This window comes from Semicossyphus pulcher, unplaced genomic scaffold, assembly GCF_022749685.1.
Source record: "Semicossyphus pulcher isolate SPU_LCO1_2020_fin unplaced genomic scaffold, fSemPul1.0.p SCAF_7, whole genome shotgun sequence".
Lineage (NCBI taxonomy): Eukaryota > Metazoa > Chordata > Actinopteri > Labriformes > Labridae > Semicossyphus > Semicossyphus pulcher.
In genome coordinates, this window is record NW_027211748.1 from 11,681,788 (window position 1) to 11,703,127 (window position 21,340).

A 21,340-nucleotide genomic window follows, 5' to 3' on the forward strand; every position below is an offset into this window, starting at 1 on the left:
ATCATGTGCAAATATAAAATGCAACCGTAAGTGATCCAAAAAATGTCCCAACAATGGATTTCAGAAGTGATTTTAATGTTGTAACTCAGACAGTTTAGTGTCAAAATAATGTGGAGATCAAATGTCCAAATCTTAACAGTGAGGAAACTGTAGAGTACAGTTTCTGACTCAGTGGTCAAAAAATGTTAAAATACTCGCCAAACCCTCCCCTGACTTACGCTGTCATACATTCCCAAAAGATGACCTACGTGTGTGTGTGTGTGTGTGTGTGTGTGTGTGTGTTTAGCTCTTTAAAACAGTTAACAGAACTAATCCCCCAAGTCAAATAACACATGTTTTCCAAGAGGTGGAGCAGAAAGCTACAGTGCATGCCTAATGTTTGAGCCTCGGAGGATGTGTAAGAGTTAACAATCCTCAAGAATTCTGTCTTTTAACCATTTAATGTCTGTAGGGCCACGAGTCCGGAGTCAAAATATTGTGCAGCTTGTGCATGACAAGTAATGCTGCCTGTGTGTTCTTTGCAGTTGGTTTTGAACAGACGGAAAAATAACATAATAATATGCATGATAAGAGAAAACAAATCAAATGTCTTAATATTAAACTCCCTAGTGAGATCATATTTAACTATTTAAACACATTTTTCCTCAATTCCTGCTCGAGCCTTTTGGCTTTGTGTTAAAATAGGAAGACATCCCGGCCATGTGAAGGCTACATCTTGCTGAAACATACACACAGGGTCATCCTTGTGGATTTTTCACATACGGCCCCTTTAACAATCAGGAATGCCGTTCACAACAGCGGCTTTTCCGGCAGGCTTGTGTAACAGGTGGTGACAAGATGTTATACTTCTGTGTCCCTCTGGGCATATCACATGTAAAACCAATATCCAAAAACATGCTCGGGTTTTATGACAAGAGACATGATACAGTTTTTTTTTGAGGATGTGTGCTTGCTGTGTCTCTGATCTAATCCGTGCTGCGTGTATCTGCCCCGAGGAAGCCAGTCAATCAATGTCTCATCACACACATTCCTCTATATCCCTTGTGTGTGTTAGTATGTGTGTACATGCATGTATACAGCAGCTATTATTTGAGTGTGTTTTGTGTAAAGGAGAATTTGAGTCCACTGAAGTGTGAATTATAGTTTCTCCTTCTTTAAGTGTTTGATATATCAGATATATGATAAGGCTGCATTTATTAGCATACCAATGTGAGCCGAGGACAATCTGCATTTCAAAAACCTCCTCTCTACTCTTTGATATCATCATCCATTGTCAGCATATTTGCTGAACGTGCTGAATCTTCAAAGGCCGATGCTTAGTAGGAATGTGCTGTTAAACTGTAAACATTAGGATGGGGCAATAAAGCCAGCAGTGCACACAAACACACAGTGTGAGAGGATCATTTCCACGGTTTACACAGCAACAAACCCATTCCTTTCATGGTGATTGCAGCCAATATGAAGTTCCCATGTGACTGAGCCAGAGAGAGGGAGAAAGAGAGGAGGGAACACGGCTCCAAAATGTGAAGAAAATGTAATTTTCACAAAGGAATTTGACCCCTGACTCCCATTTACGTTCTATCCTCCTTCATCATTTCAATTCTGGGAAGGAGAGAGCCGCAGTCGAAACATGTCAGCTGCCTTTCACATTCGCAGAGGAATGTTGGCGAGTCTTCACAATGTTGTCAGTCAGTGCACCAGATAAGAGCTCTCAGTTCATAAATAAGATTGATGGCATCGCATACCACCAGTTCCTGCTCTGTGTTTTCCCATACAAGCTCCTCTGTCGAAAGCATCCGTGCTATCTCTCCTGCTCGTATCCTCTCTGCCCAAGTCCGGGCATGCTCAGGTGTTTTAACGAAATTCCCCGGCCGATTATCAAACCGCACTACAGTGGGATACTTTCCAACTTCACGTTCCCAGTTGTTAATAAGAAAAGTTTCAGAGCTGGCATAGAGAACTGACTTTAAATACTTTGATAAAGTTAAAGGTTAATGGACAACTTGGCTCCACAAAGACACTCAAGTTCATTAAATCACATCAGGGGTCTCCAGAGTCTTCAGAGAATTCTACTGCCACATGAACCAACGTCTACAGTCCCAATACCATTTTGTCTTCCTGATACCTTGACTTGATTACTTGCCGATACCGAGTTCCCCTCTGAAAATAGTGTGATCAAAAAAATATAAATAATATCGGTGGCAAAATACCGATAGCTGACATTTTGCTAGCTTAGCCTTACATTACACGCTCTGTTAGCACTGTTGTTTGTTATTGTCACATGATAATTTACCTGAAGCCAGTGGATTTTTTGGGGGGTTGATTATGGTATAGGATCGGTGAATAGACTGGCATACTCGCTGATGCCCAACATCAGATATTATTAGGCAGTATTGTAGGCCGTTACTGGTACTGATTCAGGCACTGATACTGGTATCAATATCAGGACAACTCTACCAACAGTTAATAAAGTGAATATAGATGACAAACAACATGGAAGATTTTTTCTACTTTAATATATGTAACGTGTTAATATGGGCATATTCATGAAAAAGTTCCTTCACACTGGAATAAAAGTTCCCTTACAAGCGAGGTATCCACCAAACACAGGTCTGTTTGCCTGAGGATGACTTGTGTTGGCTCATAACATGGCTCAGGAAAAGTGTAAGGGAGCTTTAATTACAGTGTGCAGGTACTGTTCTGTTATTTTTTTCCCTCAATCCTATTCAGGTTCTGTGGATGTGCACATGACTACTCCACCCAAAGTTTAGTCATATCTTAATTATAGCAACACAAAGAAGTTGTTTTGTAGTACTCGCAGACACATTCATTATTTGATTTCCTCACTACAAAGGGAGATCACCGCACCAAACCAAGCCCTTATAAAGCTTTTCAGATTAACCGTCTTTTTCAGTGACTCTTCTACAGTAGGGATGCTTTACAACATTGTGAGAAACACCAGAAACACTGATGGAAATAAGTCTAGTGCTGACAAGTTATACCCATTTATAAAAAAAAAGTGTACAGGTTGTCATTCAAATGTAAATGGAGTGCAGCATTCACCCTTTCACACACGCATTCATACACTAATGTGGTGCCATGCAAGGTCACTGATCAGCCAATCATTCGCTCACATTCACACACAGCAGGGTGTGCTTATGGGAGCAATCGGGGTTCAGTAACTTCGGCATGTAGACTGGAGGAGCTGGGGATCGAACCATCAACCTTCCGAGTGGGGGATGACAGACTCTACCATCATAGATTAGTTATTAACTCTGATGATAAATAATCAATGGACTAAAGCTTTTTTATATCCTCTCTATCTATTTGGTAATAAAACAGGTATTTATGATGGTATTTGTCACTTTCCCAATAAGCCATGAAGTTATAAATGTTAAGACATAAATAAATGGGTTTAAAGTTAAGTGTGCAGTGGATGTAAGTGTAAATACAATGTTAATATGTTAATAAGTACTTGACTGATCTATAAAGCATTAACCTATTTAACCTTAAGGCATTAATTACAGCTTATACCAACTTTATAAAGGTTGCATTATTAAAGTTTTAATGTTACAATAAACAAAAACAACCAAGACGCCTGAAAAGAAATCTTCAATATGTTTTAATTTGACAAAAACCAAACCAAATATTTGTCCCAGCCCCCCCACATTAAAGGCTATCTAATACTATCACTTAAAAGGTATTGGTTACCACGGCAATACTTTATATCTCACACATGTTGTGGCAGTACACTGGTGAAATATGCGAGTGGACGCTGAAGTCACCATAACGTTCAGTTTCATTGTCCTGCTGCATTGTGAAGGTTCATTGTCAGTGCAGCTCAACCGCCCCAAACTGGTGCAAGTCGATGTGTGTGTGTCTGTGTGTGTGTGTGTGTGTGTGTGTGCGTGTGCGTGTGTGTGTGCGTGTGTGTGTGTGTGTGTGACAGGGAAAGAAAGATCTATCCTGAAAACAGATACCACAGAGCTCTCCATTCGCTCATCTTCATATCCGATGGCACAGCCTATAATAGTGCACAAACACCTCTGGGTGTGAGTTAAATTGGAGGCAATAAAAGCGCGCAGGAATGCAGCGCACGTTAGCAAAAGGTGCACAGCGGCACAGAGGAATTTCAAACGGCATTAGCGGCTAATCTGGGAGAAACCTGCCTTTGTCGCTTCTAGGGTTACGTGTCCCTGTGGGAATGTGATCTATGTCAAGCACGCTCTCCACGGCAAGAGGAGAACAAGAGAGCAGGCCACCCGAGAAAGTTGAACCCAGAAAAATGCAGCTCTGGTATTCATTAATGAAGAGCACTCTGCTGTGTGCCGGAGAGAGAGAGAGAGCGCAGGAATGAGGAGAGAGGGTGACAATGTGAGCGAGAAGAGGGAGTGAAGCAGGAGGTTTTTTGAGATCATCTTCATATCAGCGAACAGAAAAATATCCAGAGCCAGTTCATGTATATTAGAATATTTTATTGCTTTATGAAATGTTGCATGAATTCAACTGTAGAAACCTTCATATGGTCTGAAGTTCACAGAAATGTCTGTTTTTGAAGTCAACACTCGGTTGGTTGTGTACAGCTTGACATGACCGTGATTGTCGGCACATAACTTACAACAAACAAACATAAACTCTTTGGCATCCTGCTCAAAGCACTATAATATCTAAAATAACAATACAAACATCTGTATAAAATATATAATAATAATAATAATTAACCTGTTTGTTAGTTCAAAGCTCACAGTAAACAACACGGTGTAGTTTTCAACTCTTATCCCTCAGTGGCGACCAAACCAGCTGAATCACCACATCAGGAAACACACTCACATACTGTCATCACACATGCAAACATACTCTGAGGAGTTATCAGAAAAAGCAACAGATGATGAAATCAACACCACGATGCAACGCCCTCCTAAAATTACAAACATTTGGCAAAATAACCCACCAAATTGTCTTTCGTTATATACTCTGCATCTCGCTGTTTACACATCTTTTGGCTTCTGCAGAACCAGCCGCTCGAGCTTCAGAGACATGGACAGCGGGAGCATTCAAATCAGCAGTGTTTCATGTGTTATCAGATAATTTATTGAACACGGGGAAGTCTTCCTAAATAGATAAGATCCGTGTGACGGGAATGAGGCTCCTCAGATTGACGCCATCGTTGTAGGGGGGGAGGGGAATGCAGGTCACATTAATAACCTTTCATTGAATATTCATCTAGAAGAGCTTGAGGCTTAACATAATGTTTGGGGAATGTGGACACCAGATAAGATAAATATGAAGCTTTTTAATTCACTGGATTGGGAAAGGAGATAAAGGGGGAAAGCAGCAATAATATATATATATATTTATATAAATACTTTGGCATACACTCTCTGAGAACATGTTGCCCTATTACAATCCACAATACTGTCCGAGTACCTCAGAAGATTCATCTTGGCTCCCCTGGCCGGGCAGGCCGCCTGCAGCTGTCCGGCTCAGTGAGAGGGAGTGAGTCGGAGCACAGCTCTGTCTCTAAAATGTGAAAACAGTCCTTTTCTTTTTTTTCGTGCATTGGCCTCTTTCCACGACATTCTTGCATCCAATATTTAATCCATTCACTATTCAGAGACTTGCACTCTTCACAGATTCTCAGGGAGTTTTTTTTGTCTCTCAGTTCTTTAAATGAAGATTTCCACTGCCTCTGACTCCAGCTCATCCAGGCCTCTGAAGGGGTTTAGTTGCAACTTCTTAGGCGCTGCTTTGTCTGGAAAAAAAAAAGGAAAATTATTTACACAAATGCTTTGAGGCCAAAAGAGTGAAAAACATGTTCACATTTGGCTTGACTAAAGGTTAACAAAGATTTTCCACAGTCAAAAACACAGTGAATGTGCTCAGTCAACAGATCCACATTATTTCCCAACCATGCACATTCCTCCAGGCCCACAGTATGAACCATGACCTGCACACATGCTCTCTGATTGGCTGCTTAAGAGGCGGCATGGTTAATCAATGTGAACATCCATGAAGCCGAGGTCCAACACTCCCTTTATGCGGACAGAAGAGTGCGCTTCTCTGCTCTGTGCTGCATGTGTGCAAATCATTTAGCATTGAGGTTTTACACCCAGAGCATTATGGGATTATTGGCCCTCTGACACAAACACACTCATGCATATTTGATAGATCACTCACCACTGTTGAGCTTAGACGTGCTGGCAGCCTCTCTGGCTTTGGTTCCCTCCACCTGCCGCTCTAACGTTCCAGGTTCAGACTGAGCGGAGAACTGGCGGTTTGGCAAAGTCTGATCATCGGAAAGACTCTTCCCTAAAAGAACACAATGTAAGTATCTGTCAGTAAAGTGCTCAATTTTCACTGAATAGGAACATCTTTTTAGCAGCACTGTCTTTTAGCAGCTTGCGCAACATCTAGAGAAGGGCAGAGAGTCTTCTGCTTGGCCTTTATGCCAGCCAAATAAATAATTAGTCAAAAGTAAGATTCTTACCTCTACTCTTCGTGGTGCTCTTGGTGATGCTGATGGAGGGAGTGGAGGAGGCGGGTCTAAGAGGAGCCCCCGCCGTGTTCAGGAGGTTCGTTCGGGGACTTTGCTCGTCCTTCCTCCCTTGGTCTTGGTGCAGCCGCTGGTTCAGGATCTTGATCACGGCATCCTTTTCCAAGATCTGAGCGTAGAGAGCACGGATCCTGATGCAAAAGAGAAACACATTAGATTAGCTCATGAAAAAAAAAAGTCATGATATGTGTAGGTCATTCTTTGAAAACAAGAGAGTTAAAGAATAGGTACGCACCTATTCTCCATCTCCTGATTCCTGTAGTCGGCGACAGGCAGCTCCTCGTTGAAGCTGTTGTTAGAGGAGTGGCAGGGCGAGTGGTTAATGATGGTGGTGTCTCTGCAAAAGCAAAAGACTTCTCTTAACTCCAGTTCAAATGAGCTACAAAAAACAAAGTGCATCAAACTAATGTCATTGGCATTGCAATGTTTACCTCTGGGCTGCAGCAGTGGCGGCCACCTCCATTGCAAACTGCCTCATGGTGCTCTCTTCCAGATACTTCTGCTCCCAGCGCACCATGTCGGCTTCCAGGGCCAGGATTCGCTCCTCGCGCTCGCGCAGGCGCTCTTGGAGGGAGCCCATGGTCACTCCTGGAGGCTGGGACTGCCTCTGAGGTGGAGGAGAGAAGATTTGAAACAGTTAATAAGAATTGTTGGAATGATATAATACTGAAATATGACAATCGGACATTTTTGGGGACATGTACCTGTTGTGCCCTCAGACTCCTCAGCTCCTGCTCTAGTCGCGTCCTCAGCTTCATCTCCAGGCTCTCCCTCTTCTCGCAGGTAGACTGGAGCTGAGCCAACGCGCTCTGAAGCCTCTCCACCTTCTCCACATAAGCCCTCTTCCTCCTCAGCTCCTCCTCGAGCTGGCGACCTCGTCCTCGAGATGCCTCCAGGGCCTCCTCGAGCCGCTTTGCCCTGGCGCTCTGCTCCTCTGCCGTGGAGCGTAACCGCTGCACCTCCCGCTCGATGCGCTCCCGCTCGAAGTTCTGCTCCTCGTCTGAAGCAAGGGAGAAGGAGAGGTTGCGGGGTTAATTACATTATTCATGAGTAGATTGAAAAAGCATTACAAATCTGCAGGAGATTCTTCGTACAAATTTCCCCCCTCTTGAGTCCAACCCCAGTAATAAGCACCAGAGTTTCTACATGGTGGCCAGTGTTCTTCATTTAGCGAAGCACTTCTGGAATGCTGAGAGGAGGAAGGAGGAGGAGGAAGGGGGAGAAAGCCGCCCTATCCCTTTGACCCACATAGCACAGAGCATTCCTCATCAAGGCCATACAAACAGCACCACTCTGCTTGAGTCCAGTTCCTTAAACAGACAATATAAATCACACTAACAACAGGTGGGGGAGCCTCATTTCCACCACTTCCACTGCTGCTCTGTGATTTAGAGTTTCCCTTTGCCATGAGGTGTGTGGATTGAATTCCCTGTTATTTAGCCTTCTCACTAAATAGGCTGAGGTTATGCAAGTGAAATTCCTACAAGCTTGAAATAGGGCCCCATGCTATGAGACAATCCAATCCAGCCCAGAGGAGGATGTAACAAATGGGCCAAACCAAACTTACTTTGTTCAAGGAGCTTCGCCATGATGTGCTGGTTATGGTCGGCTACTTCCACTTCTTTTGCGACATGCGTTCTGGCATTTTCCAAGTTTTCTGTAAGGCGACAAAGTTTCAAAATTAAACTCGTAAAATGTGTAAATTATAGATCTGTTGGAATTAATCGTTGTTTGGTGTGAAGTCTGTACCTCTAAGGTCTCTGTTGAAATCCTGCAGCCTCCTGATCTCAGCCACGAGCCTCCTCCTCAGTGTCTGCTCCAGGTTTTCCCTCTTACTGCTGCCCTGCATCAGTGTCTCGTAGGCCTCTGAAATACGCTGGATCTCCTGTTCCAGCTGAAAAAAGCGAAGAAAAGGGAAAAGGGGAGATGGAGGAGAGGGGAAGGTAGAGAAGAGGAATTTTTTGGTTAACCTAGTTCACATGCCAGGGAGGAGCTGGAATGCAGATTCATGTTACAGTATGTTTACATACACTATGTACGATGTACATTTGGGTACATATGCGGCTGTGTGTATACAGTACACTCAGTGTGTGTGTGTGGTATAACTCTGAGAAGGAATTCAAGCCCGCACCACTCCCTGTGAGACTGATTTATATCTACATTCCTGAGGGCTGATAGCTCTCGTTCCAGGTGTGAGCACACAAGGCGCGCGCATTTACACAACACACTGCCGAAAACGCACACAAGGAAACACACACACACAGAGGTCTGGGAGGGCTGCCAGCGGAGGGAAGGTGTGCATGCCTGTGCCTGGAGTTGTGGAAACGGCAAAGAGAAACCCACCATTATAGCAGTCACACAGGCATGTTTACTCAGGGCTGCGGCCTAACGGAGAAAACTTTCCAACCCCGGCAATTATCATTCTTTTCGGCTGAGACAAGGGCCATGTGACATAACTCCAGCAGAGAGCGGGTGGACTTTTACGAAGATTGACTGAGGTGTCAAATATCTGTGAAGCTGTTTTCACCATGTTGAACAAGAAAATCTCTTTTAGTGGGCAAAATAGAGAAATAGAAATTGGGGCTAAAAGCAAAAGATGGAAAAAGTGCTGTTTGGTTGAAAAACAAAAGAGGCCTTTCACTTTTTACACACCACCTGCCACACACACCCCCACCCCACCCCCCATCAGCTGTGTGTGTGGGTCACATCCCGATCGACTGCTGTCTGACAAGCCCTAGATTACTCTGAAAATCTATGGCCTCCCCTGGAAGCACACTCACTCACACACACACACACACACTCTCTGGCCTCAAACAGGTCAGCCCCACAATGAAAGGAGTGTGTAAACACAGTAGCGGGCTGTGACCTCTGTTTGTGCCTCTGTGGTATGGAAGGTAGCAGCTGCTGATCTCATCTGTCCAGCTCGGATGAGGGAGTGTGCCCGGAGTTTGGACGACGGGTGGACAACTGTCGACCGGGGTTGTGTTTCAGACAGCTGGCTGAGATGCTTTCCCTCTTAATTCACTTTTTGCTGTTTTGTGCTGCTGTCAGTAACTGAGTGTCGTGCGTGTAGTGAAACATCAGTCAGCAGCATAAAAAAATATACATGGATTCCCTTCTCTTACCTTCTGAATACGGCTGGTTTTCTCCCTGTGTGATTCCAGCTCTTGCCTCAGCCTCTCATTCTCCATCAGCAGCAGCTCCACCTGGTTGGGCTCCTCCAAGCCAGCAGGGGGCAGGCTGGCGAATGTGCTGTAGCAGGGGAGTTCAGCAGGCTGACTGGACTGGACAAACCTATGAAAGAGACATAACTGAGTCAACACAAACTCATGTGTCTGAATTTGTGGCTGCTACAGCTAAATCTGTGCTTCTTTATTTTTTGAGCAGAGCATTTGAATTTTTTTTTTCTATCAGCGAGCAGACAGGCTGACTCCAGAGGCTGTGAAGAATGTATAAGCCTATATGAGGAACATACTCTTGTGAAAGCATCCGAGGCAACACAAGCATGTGAAACTATCCTGTTCCAGTATGCCAGGCATTACAACTAGCTACAGGGCTGGACTTGTTTTGCTCTAAGTATGTCAAGAAGGAAATCGGTACGGTGTGACTAACATCGATAAGTATGTGTTTACGCATGTGAAACACAATGACGAGTCCTGAAGGATGATTGCACGGCTGGCTCTTGTACAAAAGCTACACCGCTGAACATGATGTAATGTTAAAGTAGGTGCACACGCACAATCACGCGCTTAATCATGTACTTCTAAAGTCCTCTTTGTACCTGTGCTGCTGTGCTTGCATCGGCTCCTGGACCTGCTGAGGGATAAATCCTTGGCCCTGCATGGGGGCTGAGTACTCTGGAGGTGGGGTGCGCTTGTCCATGCTGGGCCCCACGCTCTGAGGGCCGTGCAGTGTGTAGTAAGGAAGCTCAGGGTAGCTGTGAGAGGTGCTCTTCATGGCCTCAGCCTTTGCAGCAGCATTATTCCTCTCCAGAGATATCTGCATGCGATGCTCGCTCAGTGACCGCACGTGGCTGCACTTCAGCTCCATCAGATCTGCCTCTTCGTGGAAGGTCCCCTCATGCAGGAGGGTCCCCTCATGGAGCTGCCTGATGGGGTCTGTGGTTCCCCAGTGAGAGGCCAGATATTGAGAGTGCGCCTTGGCCTGCTCATATGTGGGCAGCTCTTCCCCGTGCAGCTGGTAGAGCTGGTAGCCACTTTCTGAGTGGTGGTAGTCCCCCTGATGCTCCTGGCCCTGAGGCTCCTGCCTCGCTGAGAGCTGAGGGAAAGGAGGCTCCTCCTGGGTGAGACTCTCCAAAGAGGATCTTGGGCTCCTGCCCATTTCGCCTCCACTACTGGGTCCACTGTTGCTGCCGCTGCCTCCACGCAGGGCCTGCTGCTGGATGGCAAGTAAGGTGCGGGTGTCTGTGGGGTTTCCGTAGCGGAGCTGCTCCTGGATGAGCCGGTGCAAGACCGTTCCAGACGGCTCTTCAGTGGACATTATGCTCTGTGTACGTTGTTTTCTTCTTTTAAGACGGTGGAGCTCTTTCTTATGCAGAAATTATTTAAATAAATGAACCTGGAACAGAGCAGAATAAATAATCAGTCTGAGTATACACAGCACAAGACAACTTATAGCTTTGACATAGCATCAATACAGTCACATGTTGAGGAAAGGCTGTGTTTGAAGCATGTAGGCCTTATCAATAACAGCAACACTAGCAATACAAACTTTAATGTCACGTAAACATATTTCCTTTTATTCCAAATCATATTAAGTTCACTTATTATAGCTTTAGTTAGATTAGTATATGAAATAGTTTAGCCTTGAGTTTACATCCTCAACAGCGACAACACAGAGATGTGGAGACATTTTTCACAGCAGGCTGAAACAGCATGCGCCAAAAATTCCAATCTCACGGGGGAGCAAAAGCGCACAAAACCGCATTGTAAAATAACTTTATCTTTGCTCTTTCAGCACAGTTCTCTGATTTAAAACACTATAAATAGACTTTTAATTCCTCAACACACTTTACACTCTCACCGTGTACGACCAGACGCTACTATTCAACTACTTCATCTCTATTTGTGTTAGTTTTTGTGTCGTGAAAAAGGCAGAAAAAGACGCTTCTCTTACCAGCTCACGCTCTCATCGTAACCAAACGTTGTTCTTGACCTCGAAGTTAAAAATGTAAGTAATTCCTCTATTTCCGTGAGTTTTTTCGACTTAAACGTGTATCATCTTCCTCCCCCCGGACGGGCTGCCTCGCTCTCTTGCTGTGAAATGATTGTGGAGAGAGCAGGCGGCGATAATAAGTAACCGAGGAGGGACTGAGGTCGGAATGCCAGGAATGTAAAACGCGAGGTCCCTCTGGGATCAAAAGCGTAAAACCACACGGGAGGGGGAGGAGGGAGGCTGCAACGAGCTTTATCGTTACCAGTGAGTGGTTTAATAGCAGTATAGGGGAAAGAAGACTGAGCTTTTAGTTAATGTGGTCAGGTTTAAGGAAAGGGTGAGATATGTGCCCTGTTTTCTGGCAGTAGTTCTTCTTCCTAGGAGACTTTAAAGAGGTTTTAGCAGCAGCGGTGGTGGTGCACGCGCGTTTTTTGTTCCTGATGAACTCATTCAGTGGTGGAAGAAGAATTTAAATGAGTTCAAGTTGGAATATCACGCTGGAAAGTACTTTGAAGTTAAAGGTCTGCATTATAAATTTGACTTAGAACATGTAGCCTGGCAAAAGCACTAGCACAATGACCACAGTCAAATGTAAAGGATTAGACCTACACAGTGAGATCATTTATAAACTAAGCATTTAAAATGAGATTTTGAAAAGAAACTATTGCTGTTAAACGTGGAGAAGTAATAAGGGCATTCATTTTCCCATGAAAATATGGGAGGATTTAAAGTAGAAAGCCACATATAAAGGCAATGCTCAACTAAAAGTTCACTTATGTCAAATCCTATTTAAGTATTCCTACAGTACTTCAGTAGGTGTATACAACCGGAAAGAAGTATGTCATTTGGTACCAGATACAAGGGAGATAGGACAAACTAAGGATTTAATTGAATGTGTTAATTCATTAGTCGGATTAGAAATAAATGAACTCTATGCCTCTCTATTGACACATTTCACACAGCTGCAATTTCAGCTGACCTGCTACAATATAAAGCGACATAAATAATCAAGTGAGTGTGCCAACCGAACACTGTGTCTGAAGTACTTTATCCTATAATACAGTCAAATGCATTCTGGGTAATTACACAAAGTGATACCTTGGATCTTTAATAAGTGATGTTGTAGTTGGTCAAAGTGCAGCTCAGTTCACCTGTTTTAAAAACTGTTAGGTAGGTGACGCTACATTAAAATTAATTTTAAAAACATGTTTTTTTAATGTTAAATCTGAATCTGAAACGAGGTTACTATCGCTGCTTATAAAAGTATTGGAGTAAAATCTGAAAAATGCCTCTCTCTGCAGTAGAATAAAGGGGCATTAAATGAGAAGTACTTTGAGAGTAAATTGCACGACACTATGAATAAATACATCTCTCTTCTGTGCAAGTGTGTTAAGGCCGTGCATGCCTTACCCGTGTGTCTGAGTGTGTCTGAGCGTGTGTGTGTGCGGCAGCTGTCCCCTGGAATCCGAGGTCTGTGTGTGCCCCATTACTACAAACACAGTGGCTCTTTGTACCCGACATCACACTACACGGTGCAGAACTGAGCCTGCAGAATGCCACACATGCACACTCCTCCTGCTGATTTACAGACTCACGTCTCAAACATGCAGGGGTCGCCCTCCTGCTGAGACCGAGTTATGCGTAGAATCAGGATATGTACGGATGTCGGTTAACACTCCTGCATCAGCACATTTAGTCATTTAATTGGTCATAGAGTTTCTTCTTCTTTTCCAGACATGACCACAACACTGTACGGCACGTGTCTATTTTTGTTTCCCAGATGAGATCAACGTCTCGCCTCGAGGGTGAAAGCAAATCTTTATGACAGGCTTTATTTCTGTCCGAGCTAAAAGACAAGACAGAGCTATTTATTACCTGCACCGAGCTAACTGCTGCTATATTGAGGACTTTAGACTCTGACTTTTACTGTGGGCCCTTTAAATAGCAGAGATGTCAGTCATAACAACCTAATCATGTCTTTGGGCAGCGGAGGGAGAGACAGAAAGAAACATGGATCCTGCTTCTGCACATTTCCACTCCTAAAGCCAAGTGCAGGAAAACTGAATCAGATGGATCGGATGCCATGAAAACACAGCCGGCCTCTAATTGATTGTTGCAGCCGCTGGCCTCAGGCTGATTGTCACTGATCTAAAAACTCTGAGTTTGTATTGATTGTATGTGTGCACAGCCTCTAATGCCTCTTTCCCTTGCCTTAATTAAACACACACACACATTCCCCTCATGTTTCAGATGCTGCGTATTCGAAACGGGCTCTTTCAGGAGAACATGCAGACACTGCGTCTCTGTGGGCGGCTCTCGCATGGAGGCGACTGGTCAGCAAAGTGGAACATGTTTGCATTTCCCCTTCAGATACTGTGAAGCAGCACAGTCTCCACCTTTTTAAAAGTCTGCTCATGTCATTTAACACCAACTCTCGACTTCCTCTACTCCCTCAATGTGTGTGTGTGTGTGTGTGTGTGTGCTGCTGGACAACGCCTCTGGCCATTTTGTCCTCCATTGTACCACACTTCCTGTGAACTTCCAAAGGAATGCAGGGCTGACCCTTTGAAAATTATGGACGCTTTCAGAAAGTCATTACAGGAGATGGACATCTAAAGTGGTGTGCCACAAAAATACTTCAGCGACTGTCTGCTGAGCCCAGAGCAGACAAAACGTAGACATCATGAGTTATACCTTGTTTGTTTGAAGAGAGGGAGGCGTCGAGGAATATTTGAGGATGCAAAATACAAAATAAAACACGATTCTGTTGTTGCTATACACAGAAAAGTCATACTGAGGTTTCGGTGGAAACATGAGCACAAATGAGGCAACAGAGAGAGAGCTTAAACTACCAGTTACACATTTGGAAACAGTCTGACTCTAAATTTACTCATGTTAGCCGTGTGTTAAAGCCAGTATAAAAATGCTGTCGTCAAAATGTGTGTGTGTGTGTGTGTGTGTGTTAACAGAGAGGAAGGCCTTGAAGCTACAACTGCTATTTCGGTTCTAGTGCAACTTTATCGATTTAAAATACCATAGTGCAAAGTTTAAATAAAGTTCAGAATGATTAAATAATATAATCAAGTATTTAACACAACTTACCCAATGCAGTTTTTAGCTAAGAGATACAAACTCATTACTTTTGTAGTGAATATGAGGATGGATCACGTAGCTGAAACAAGTAACAGTAACAGCTCTGCAGCTCCAGTATCATCTGAATTTTCCCAACTCTATTAATGCTTTAAATCCCACATTCATGTGCACTAAAACTGTGCATTTAACATTTCAAAAACACTTGCCAACAGCACTATTGTAGTATTAGATAAAGGCAGTGTAATCCGGTTGTCTGGGATGCGTTTAAAGGATAGATTAACAGCGTGTTTACAGAATAAACCTGAAAGTCTTTCATGACTGGCAGCTGGATTTACTCTCTGAGAGTTAGAAACCACAAATTGCTGATACGCCAAACAATCAGGCTGAACAGACGACGTTGATACATGTTAGATCAGTGTGAAGGATAACTGGCTATGAGGCTGCTTGTGTAGAAAATGTAACGCGACTGAGTGAAACCCAGCAAACATTTCAGATGTCTGGTGTAAAGGAACTAAAGTAAAATGTAAGTACATGGTAAATAAATCAAGGTCGTTTACTGCTGTTGATGCCTAGAGAGGTGGTTGGACAATCCATCCTCAAACCAGTGGAGACAACTGCTGAACAGGCTTGTAAGAAATACATGTAATTTAATGTAATATATTTATTATAAATGTTCTCAGTCTTGCTCTTGGATTGTTTAGAATAAGTTATCATGTCTTTCCCGGACGTGTTATTTGTTCTAAGGGCTGCTTCACTTGTCACACTTAAGATAAGTGACGATATGAACGCAGATTTTTGTGGTTAAACTGAAGACCAAACAACAAATGTTCGGCTCTCTTTTTATCTGTATGAGATTCTTTTTGTTCCCTTTTGCATCATAAACTCTGAGAACGAAACGTCTGTATCTGACACGAGAGATTTAAAGGGACAGGATGCGTGGAACAGTGTCGGCCCGTGTGGGAAAGAATGACACAGAATAGCAGACAAGGTCACCTGATAGGGCAGGATTGGAGAGGAATTCAACTGATTGGGTTTGAAGGAGTGGGATGGATTCCTCTCCTTGTGTCTCACATCCATGGACGGCTTCCTCGTTCACACAGCACACAATAGACAAGGACAAGGTGCGCTGCATTCAAGTAGTATCCTGTTCTCAGGAAACCTCTGATGATTAGCTTCCCATGTAGTCGTATTTCACAACAGCTCGGTTTGTGATGCCAGGGTTGATCTCCAGATGAAATTACTGATGACTTAAGGTGGGGTTATGAGCTCATCGAAATCCTCTTTTTCACCTTTAGAGCAAAATAAGTAAAATAAATAAGCGATCGGTTTAGTTTAAGCGAAGAGTCGGGAAATCTGTGCTTGTCGCAGCAAGTCGAGCCATGTTAAAGGGAATTTCCAGACGTTCGCAGCAAGCAGACTTCAGACATGAGTCACAAGAGATGAATCTGTGTGAGTATGCAGAGATGACAAAACAGATGTGTCGTTCAGATAGGTTGATTTGTTGTGACTCTCACAGCTGATTTAAAGGAGATGAAAGTCTGTTTGGAACATGTTGCCGACAAAGTTGTGGGAAAAAGTGGACATTTTGGGAATATAAGACGAGAAGATCACTCTCATGTCTGCACAGTAAATACAAAGCTACAGCTAGCTGGTTAGCTTAGCAAAGCTGAAGTGGAAAAAGGTTGAAAATAGAAGTTAGAGTTTAAGATGTGTCCATATATGGATTTTGTGACCTTTGGATGGAGCAAGGCTTGCTGTTCCCCCCTGTTTTCATTGTTGATGCTAAGCTAAGTAGCAGCTTCTTATTTACACACATGAGAGTGGACTGATCTTCTTACATCTCTTGTCAAAAAAGCTAACATGCCTTTCTTTCTTGTATGTACTACCAAAACACTGTACAACAGAAGTAAATGTTGATAATCTAATTAATATCAGTATATGTGTTACATTTTTTATTTATTTCTTTTGAATTGCTTCAATTGACCATAACGGTGATGTTGAGGTGTGTTTACAAAGAGACCACAAGCCACCAGCCCCGAGTGTCTGCAGAACTGGAAAGTCCACATTTTTCTCCTCGCTCATGATATTTGAGAAGTCTTCTTGTGTATTGTGCTTTGCTGCGTGGAAGTTAGTGTTGGCAACATTTAAATACAGTGCTGTGAGAGACTTTTATTGGCCTCAGTTGTGTTAAAAAAACACACACAGGTTAGTTTGAAATTTATAAGCCAGAGATCTTCCACACCTCGGGAACTATTTAAGCTATTCATCAACAACTCTACTCAACAAAGATTTTATTGGGAACTTTTGCTATTGGGTAATAAAACGTTAACATGTTGCACCTTTAACACATGAGTCTTACATGTTGACATCGTCATGGCAACCTTACTGTTCCGTTTTGTCTCAAAACTCTCTGAGTATTTGGCCTCTGCTCTCAGACGTATTACTCATACAGCGCTTAGGGCAAATAGCTGAGTGTCACTGTAATGAAGTTCTTTTTCCATTTTCTCTCCCTGTTTCTCCTGCCTCTTTTCTGTCACTTCTCTTTGAGTGAACACAGAACTACATACATAGTTTTGTTGTTGTAAGTTAACTGTAGTGCTGGTATGTGACAGAAACTGTGAAAGGTCAAAGGTCAAGATGGAGAATTAGTCATAAATGTCTAGCTAGCAGCCAAATGCTTGTTATTTTTGTAGAGTGACTAACATTTCAGTTTTTGGAGGGTCATATGTGTGAGAAACTTCGAGTCAGCTTTGGCTAACATCCGACATTTAGCAGAGTCTCAGAAGAAGAAAAAACTTTCTTGATTTGAAAAACAGATCCACCGTACATCGGCTGAAACTCCGCCAAACTCAGCACCGTTACTTTGCTATGCACTACCACAGCGACAGCTCTTTGCTCATGACTATCTCTAAAGGTAAACTTAGGCTTAGGTAGCTAGCAGGGAAATAATCCAACTGTGCTAGAGGCAGCCAGCTAACATTTAGCTTGCTAGGTAACTATAACCGGAATAAGCTAGCTCAATGTTAACACTGGCTAGCGCTAGCAAGCTGTTTTTAGGAAACAGTTGACTGATGGCCATGTAAAAGTTAGAGCAGCAGACTAACACACATAACATGAGATGCGCTACAATGAAAGACATAACAGCATTTTTTGTGTGTGTTTTGGACAGATGAATACCTCTTGGTTTGAGGTACCGGTACTTATTATAGTCTGTGAGGTCACCAGAATAACACTGCTGTGAAAAGGGTGGAATCTTTTTCTGATTAGGTGTATGCATTAGTTATATTATTTATGATGTTCATCCAGAATGTTCCAGAACCACGTTACACATGTCCAAAGTACATGTGAACATGTGATCATGTGTGTTTTTGCACATGTGAAATTCATGTTGCTTTTCTTTTTAAAGATTATTTTTTGGGGGCTTTTGCATTTATTGATAGGACAGCTGAAGGGAGACAGGAAGTGTTGAGAGTAGAGAGTGTGGACTGTAGCCACATGGGGCGCCTGCTCTACCAACTGAAATGAGCCAGCACCTCCATGTTACTCTTCTTAAAGGATTTAAGAAATATATATGTATATCACCCTCGCAACAACAACAACAACAACAACAACAAAAATGGTAAAATTATATTTTCTAAGGTAAAAAAAACAAAACAACCTAGCACATCCACCTTTTGTGTGACAATGTTGGACCAGGTAACCGTGTGTCCACCAAAACAAAGGTTCTTAATTGACTTTCCGTTGGCTAATTTTCGTGATCTGGCATGTTTTAACACATTACATTCCACCATGCTGGAATTCGGTGTTAGTAAGTCGTTGTCATTTCGTGTATTTCTGTGAGATCAGGTTCTGTGAAGCAAAGCTCTCAGGCCTTTTATAAATACCATCCAAGCTGCCCTTTAGAAGTGTGGAAACATTTTGCAGCTTCTGCCCCGGAGACAACATGCCTACCGCAGACGAATGACACAGCAACAAGCCATGACACCCGCTCCTAAAACAGCCCTCCAACCCGGCGGCCGGCTGCCATCCTGGGAGGTCACCAGAATGCCAGTCATTCATTCGGGGCCCCAGCATGTGTGCCCCCCAGCAAATAGCTGTGCTCCTCTGCTGCTGAGGCTGCACATAGCATGTGATCTGATGGCTGGCTTTGGCTGGCAGCACAGAGAAAGAGAGAGAGAGAGCGATAGAGAGAGCTCTGTGTCTGAATACGGGCTCAGCAGCTCTGAAAATGTACCGGGGGCTTTCCATGGTCCAGAAGCAATGAGGGGAATGTGGGCTGGGATGGCGAGTGGGGGGTGCATGTGTGAGGGTTCAGTTCAGGGTGAGATGAGCGGGTGAGCAGTGATGGACTTATTGGAGGGGGGGCATGATGAATGGATGATTGATTGGAGGTTGATCTGAGCCACTGACCCAAAACAAAAGCAGAAAATGTGATAATGATGTTACAGTCAAGGGTGTAAAATTTATCAGGATGGAGGGTCATGTCGCTGCCGATGTCCAGCTCTTACTGAATCTGTTTGTCACTGTTAACAGAGACTCCAGGCCGCAGTTTGGTTCATACACTTCACTTATAAACCTGAGAGTAAGACAGCGTTACATCAGACTTCATGATCAAATAACCAGTTTCATTTCAGCGTCCGCACTCCTTATGCATGCTCACTCTCTTCTCCTCATGGCCAGGGGAGTAGAGTACATTTAAATATCACCAAAGTAATATTTACTGCCCTGACCTTTTTGGTTACAGAGGGAAACTTGACATTAAACTCTAAACTGCCTAAAACTCCTGAGGATGTTAGGGTGTGATAGACTTTCTGTGAGCATCACTTTGCAATTATTATAGACCAAACCATAAGAGCTGTGTCCCAATCCAGGGGCTGCTTCTTTCGAAGGACTATTTCACAGCCAATTGCGGCGCAGCTGCGCTACAAAGGTTGTCCCATCTCGCAGGCTTCTTCAGATGCAGCTGAAAAATGCGTCCTCCTTTTCCCTGCATGAAGGATCCATGAGGTGTATCCTTCTTGTCCAACGTATCCTGAGATTCATTGTGCTAAGGCTAAGTTACGTAACGTTGGTTATGATAGCTAGTTAGCCAGCTAGCTACCTGTTGCTCGGTGACAGCAGCAGCGTTTGGCGACGCAAGGGTATGGGCGGGAACAGCTGGTTGCGCAAAGAGGAAATCCTCTCTAGGCCATTTCAGTTCGGCCATAGCGGTCTAAGCATGCTACAAATGACTCCTTTGTAGCCCGCTTCCTTCAAAGGATGCAGCCCCTGAATTGAGACACAGCTAATATATGCTACTGTGAGAATTTCCTTGGTCATGGAAACATGCTTCACGTATTAAAAATAGTGTTTAATCCCCGTGGATGGTCTGTTAAAGGCACAGAATACACGACCAGAATGGATCAACTTAGAAGAAAAAAGTTAATTTCAAGTAACGCAGCTTTTCTGCAAACATAAAAATAAATTTTCACATTAGGTATGATTGCGTCGTACCGTACCCGAGTACACTTGTGGTAGGACTCCGAAGCAGAAGGTGGCAGTAATGCACCTCAAAAACAAGGAGAAGACGAAGAAGAAGAGTATCATCAACTACAGAACATTGTTTATGTTGTCGTTCCAGAGTAGAAAAGCGTGCGAATCGCATGATCCCAAGCCCATTCAATGGAGCTGACCTTCTCACGGATCAAGGAACCGGGCCCGAGTACGGCACACAGTGTTCACACTAATCAAACGAACCAGACTTTGGGGTCAAGTGTACTCAAATCCGGGCCCGGGTCCCTAATGTGAAAGCCCCATTAGTTTAAATCTTACTAGAATGTGACCTTCATGCTGGCGATGAATTTGGAGTTTTCAAGTCGAAGCTACTTTTCAATGAGGTTGTTTATTCAGTCTGCAGGTGAAACATGATTTTAAAAACGTTGATCCACTCCCTAGTAAATACTCTTTCTTTGTCACCACTCAGCTATTTGCTTGTCTACAACTGTCATGCGGATATTGTGAAATATCGAGTGTTAATCAAATAACATTGTGCAATACCCTGTGGTGATATTGTGCAATACTGCACTAAGCCAAAATAATCTGTACAGTAACTAGATACACTCAAAGGACCTGAATTAAACGAAAAAAAACTTTCACCCTTTCTACTATTTTACTGTATCACACTGCATTTATGAAATATTGATGGTGACAATTTAAAGTGAAAGCTTGACTGAGTTCAGAAACATGACATTTTGTTTTAGCAGCCACTGACATTACAATGATTTCACATTCATGAATTAAAAGTGGCTAGAACCATTTTATTTATTATAAAATTGTTATATATTTAAAGATAACAGTGTGTGTCATTTTGTCACTCCATTGTGTTGTTACATAATTTTACTGGTTATGTTTTTATATGCTTTATATATCTGCTTTATTTATAGGTAACAATTGGATTTTAGATGACACATTCCCCCAACGTGATCATTTCAAGTATCTCTTGACCTTTCATGACTCCTTTAACATTGTTTAAAGCTCAGG

General features: G+C 43.2%; 1 protein-coding gene across 1 annotated transcript; it reads right to left on the bottom strand.

The window, feature by feature from the left end:
- Positions 1-4,473: 4,473 nt before the first annotated feature.
- On the bottom strand, positions 4,474-11,825 carry LOC138612190 (angiomotin-like 2a). The gene is made up of 11 exons (XM_069685503.1): positions 11,690-11,825; positions 10,335-11,131; positions 9,679-9,847; positions 8,303-8,447; positions 8,121-8,210; positions 7,258-7,553; positions 6,985-7,160; positions 6,789-6,890; positions 6,488-6,684; positions 6,178-6,309; positions 4,474-5,752 (listed from the first exon to the last, which is right to left on the bottom strand). The coding sequence occupies exons 2-11, from the start codon at positions 11,051-11,053 to the stop codon at positions 5,667-5,669; spliced, it is 2,112 nt and encodes a 703-aa protein (XP_069541604.1). The 5' UTR covers positions 11,054-11,131; positions 11,690-11,825; the 3' UTR covers positions 4,474-5,666.
- Between the last annotated feature and the right edge of the window lie 9,515 nt (positions 11,826-21,340).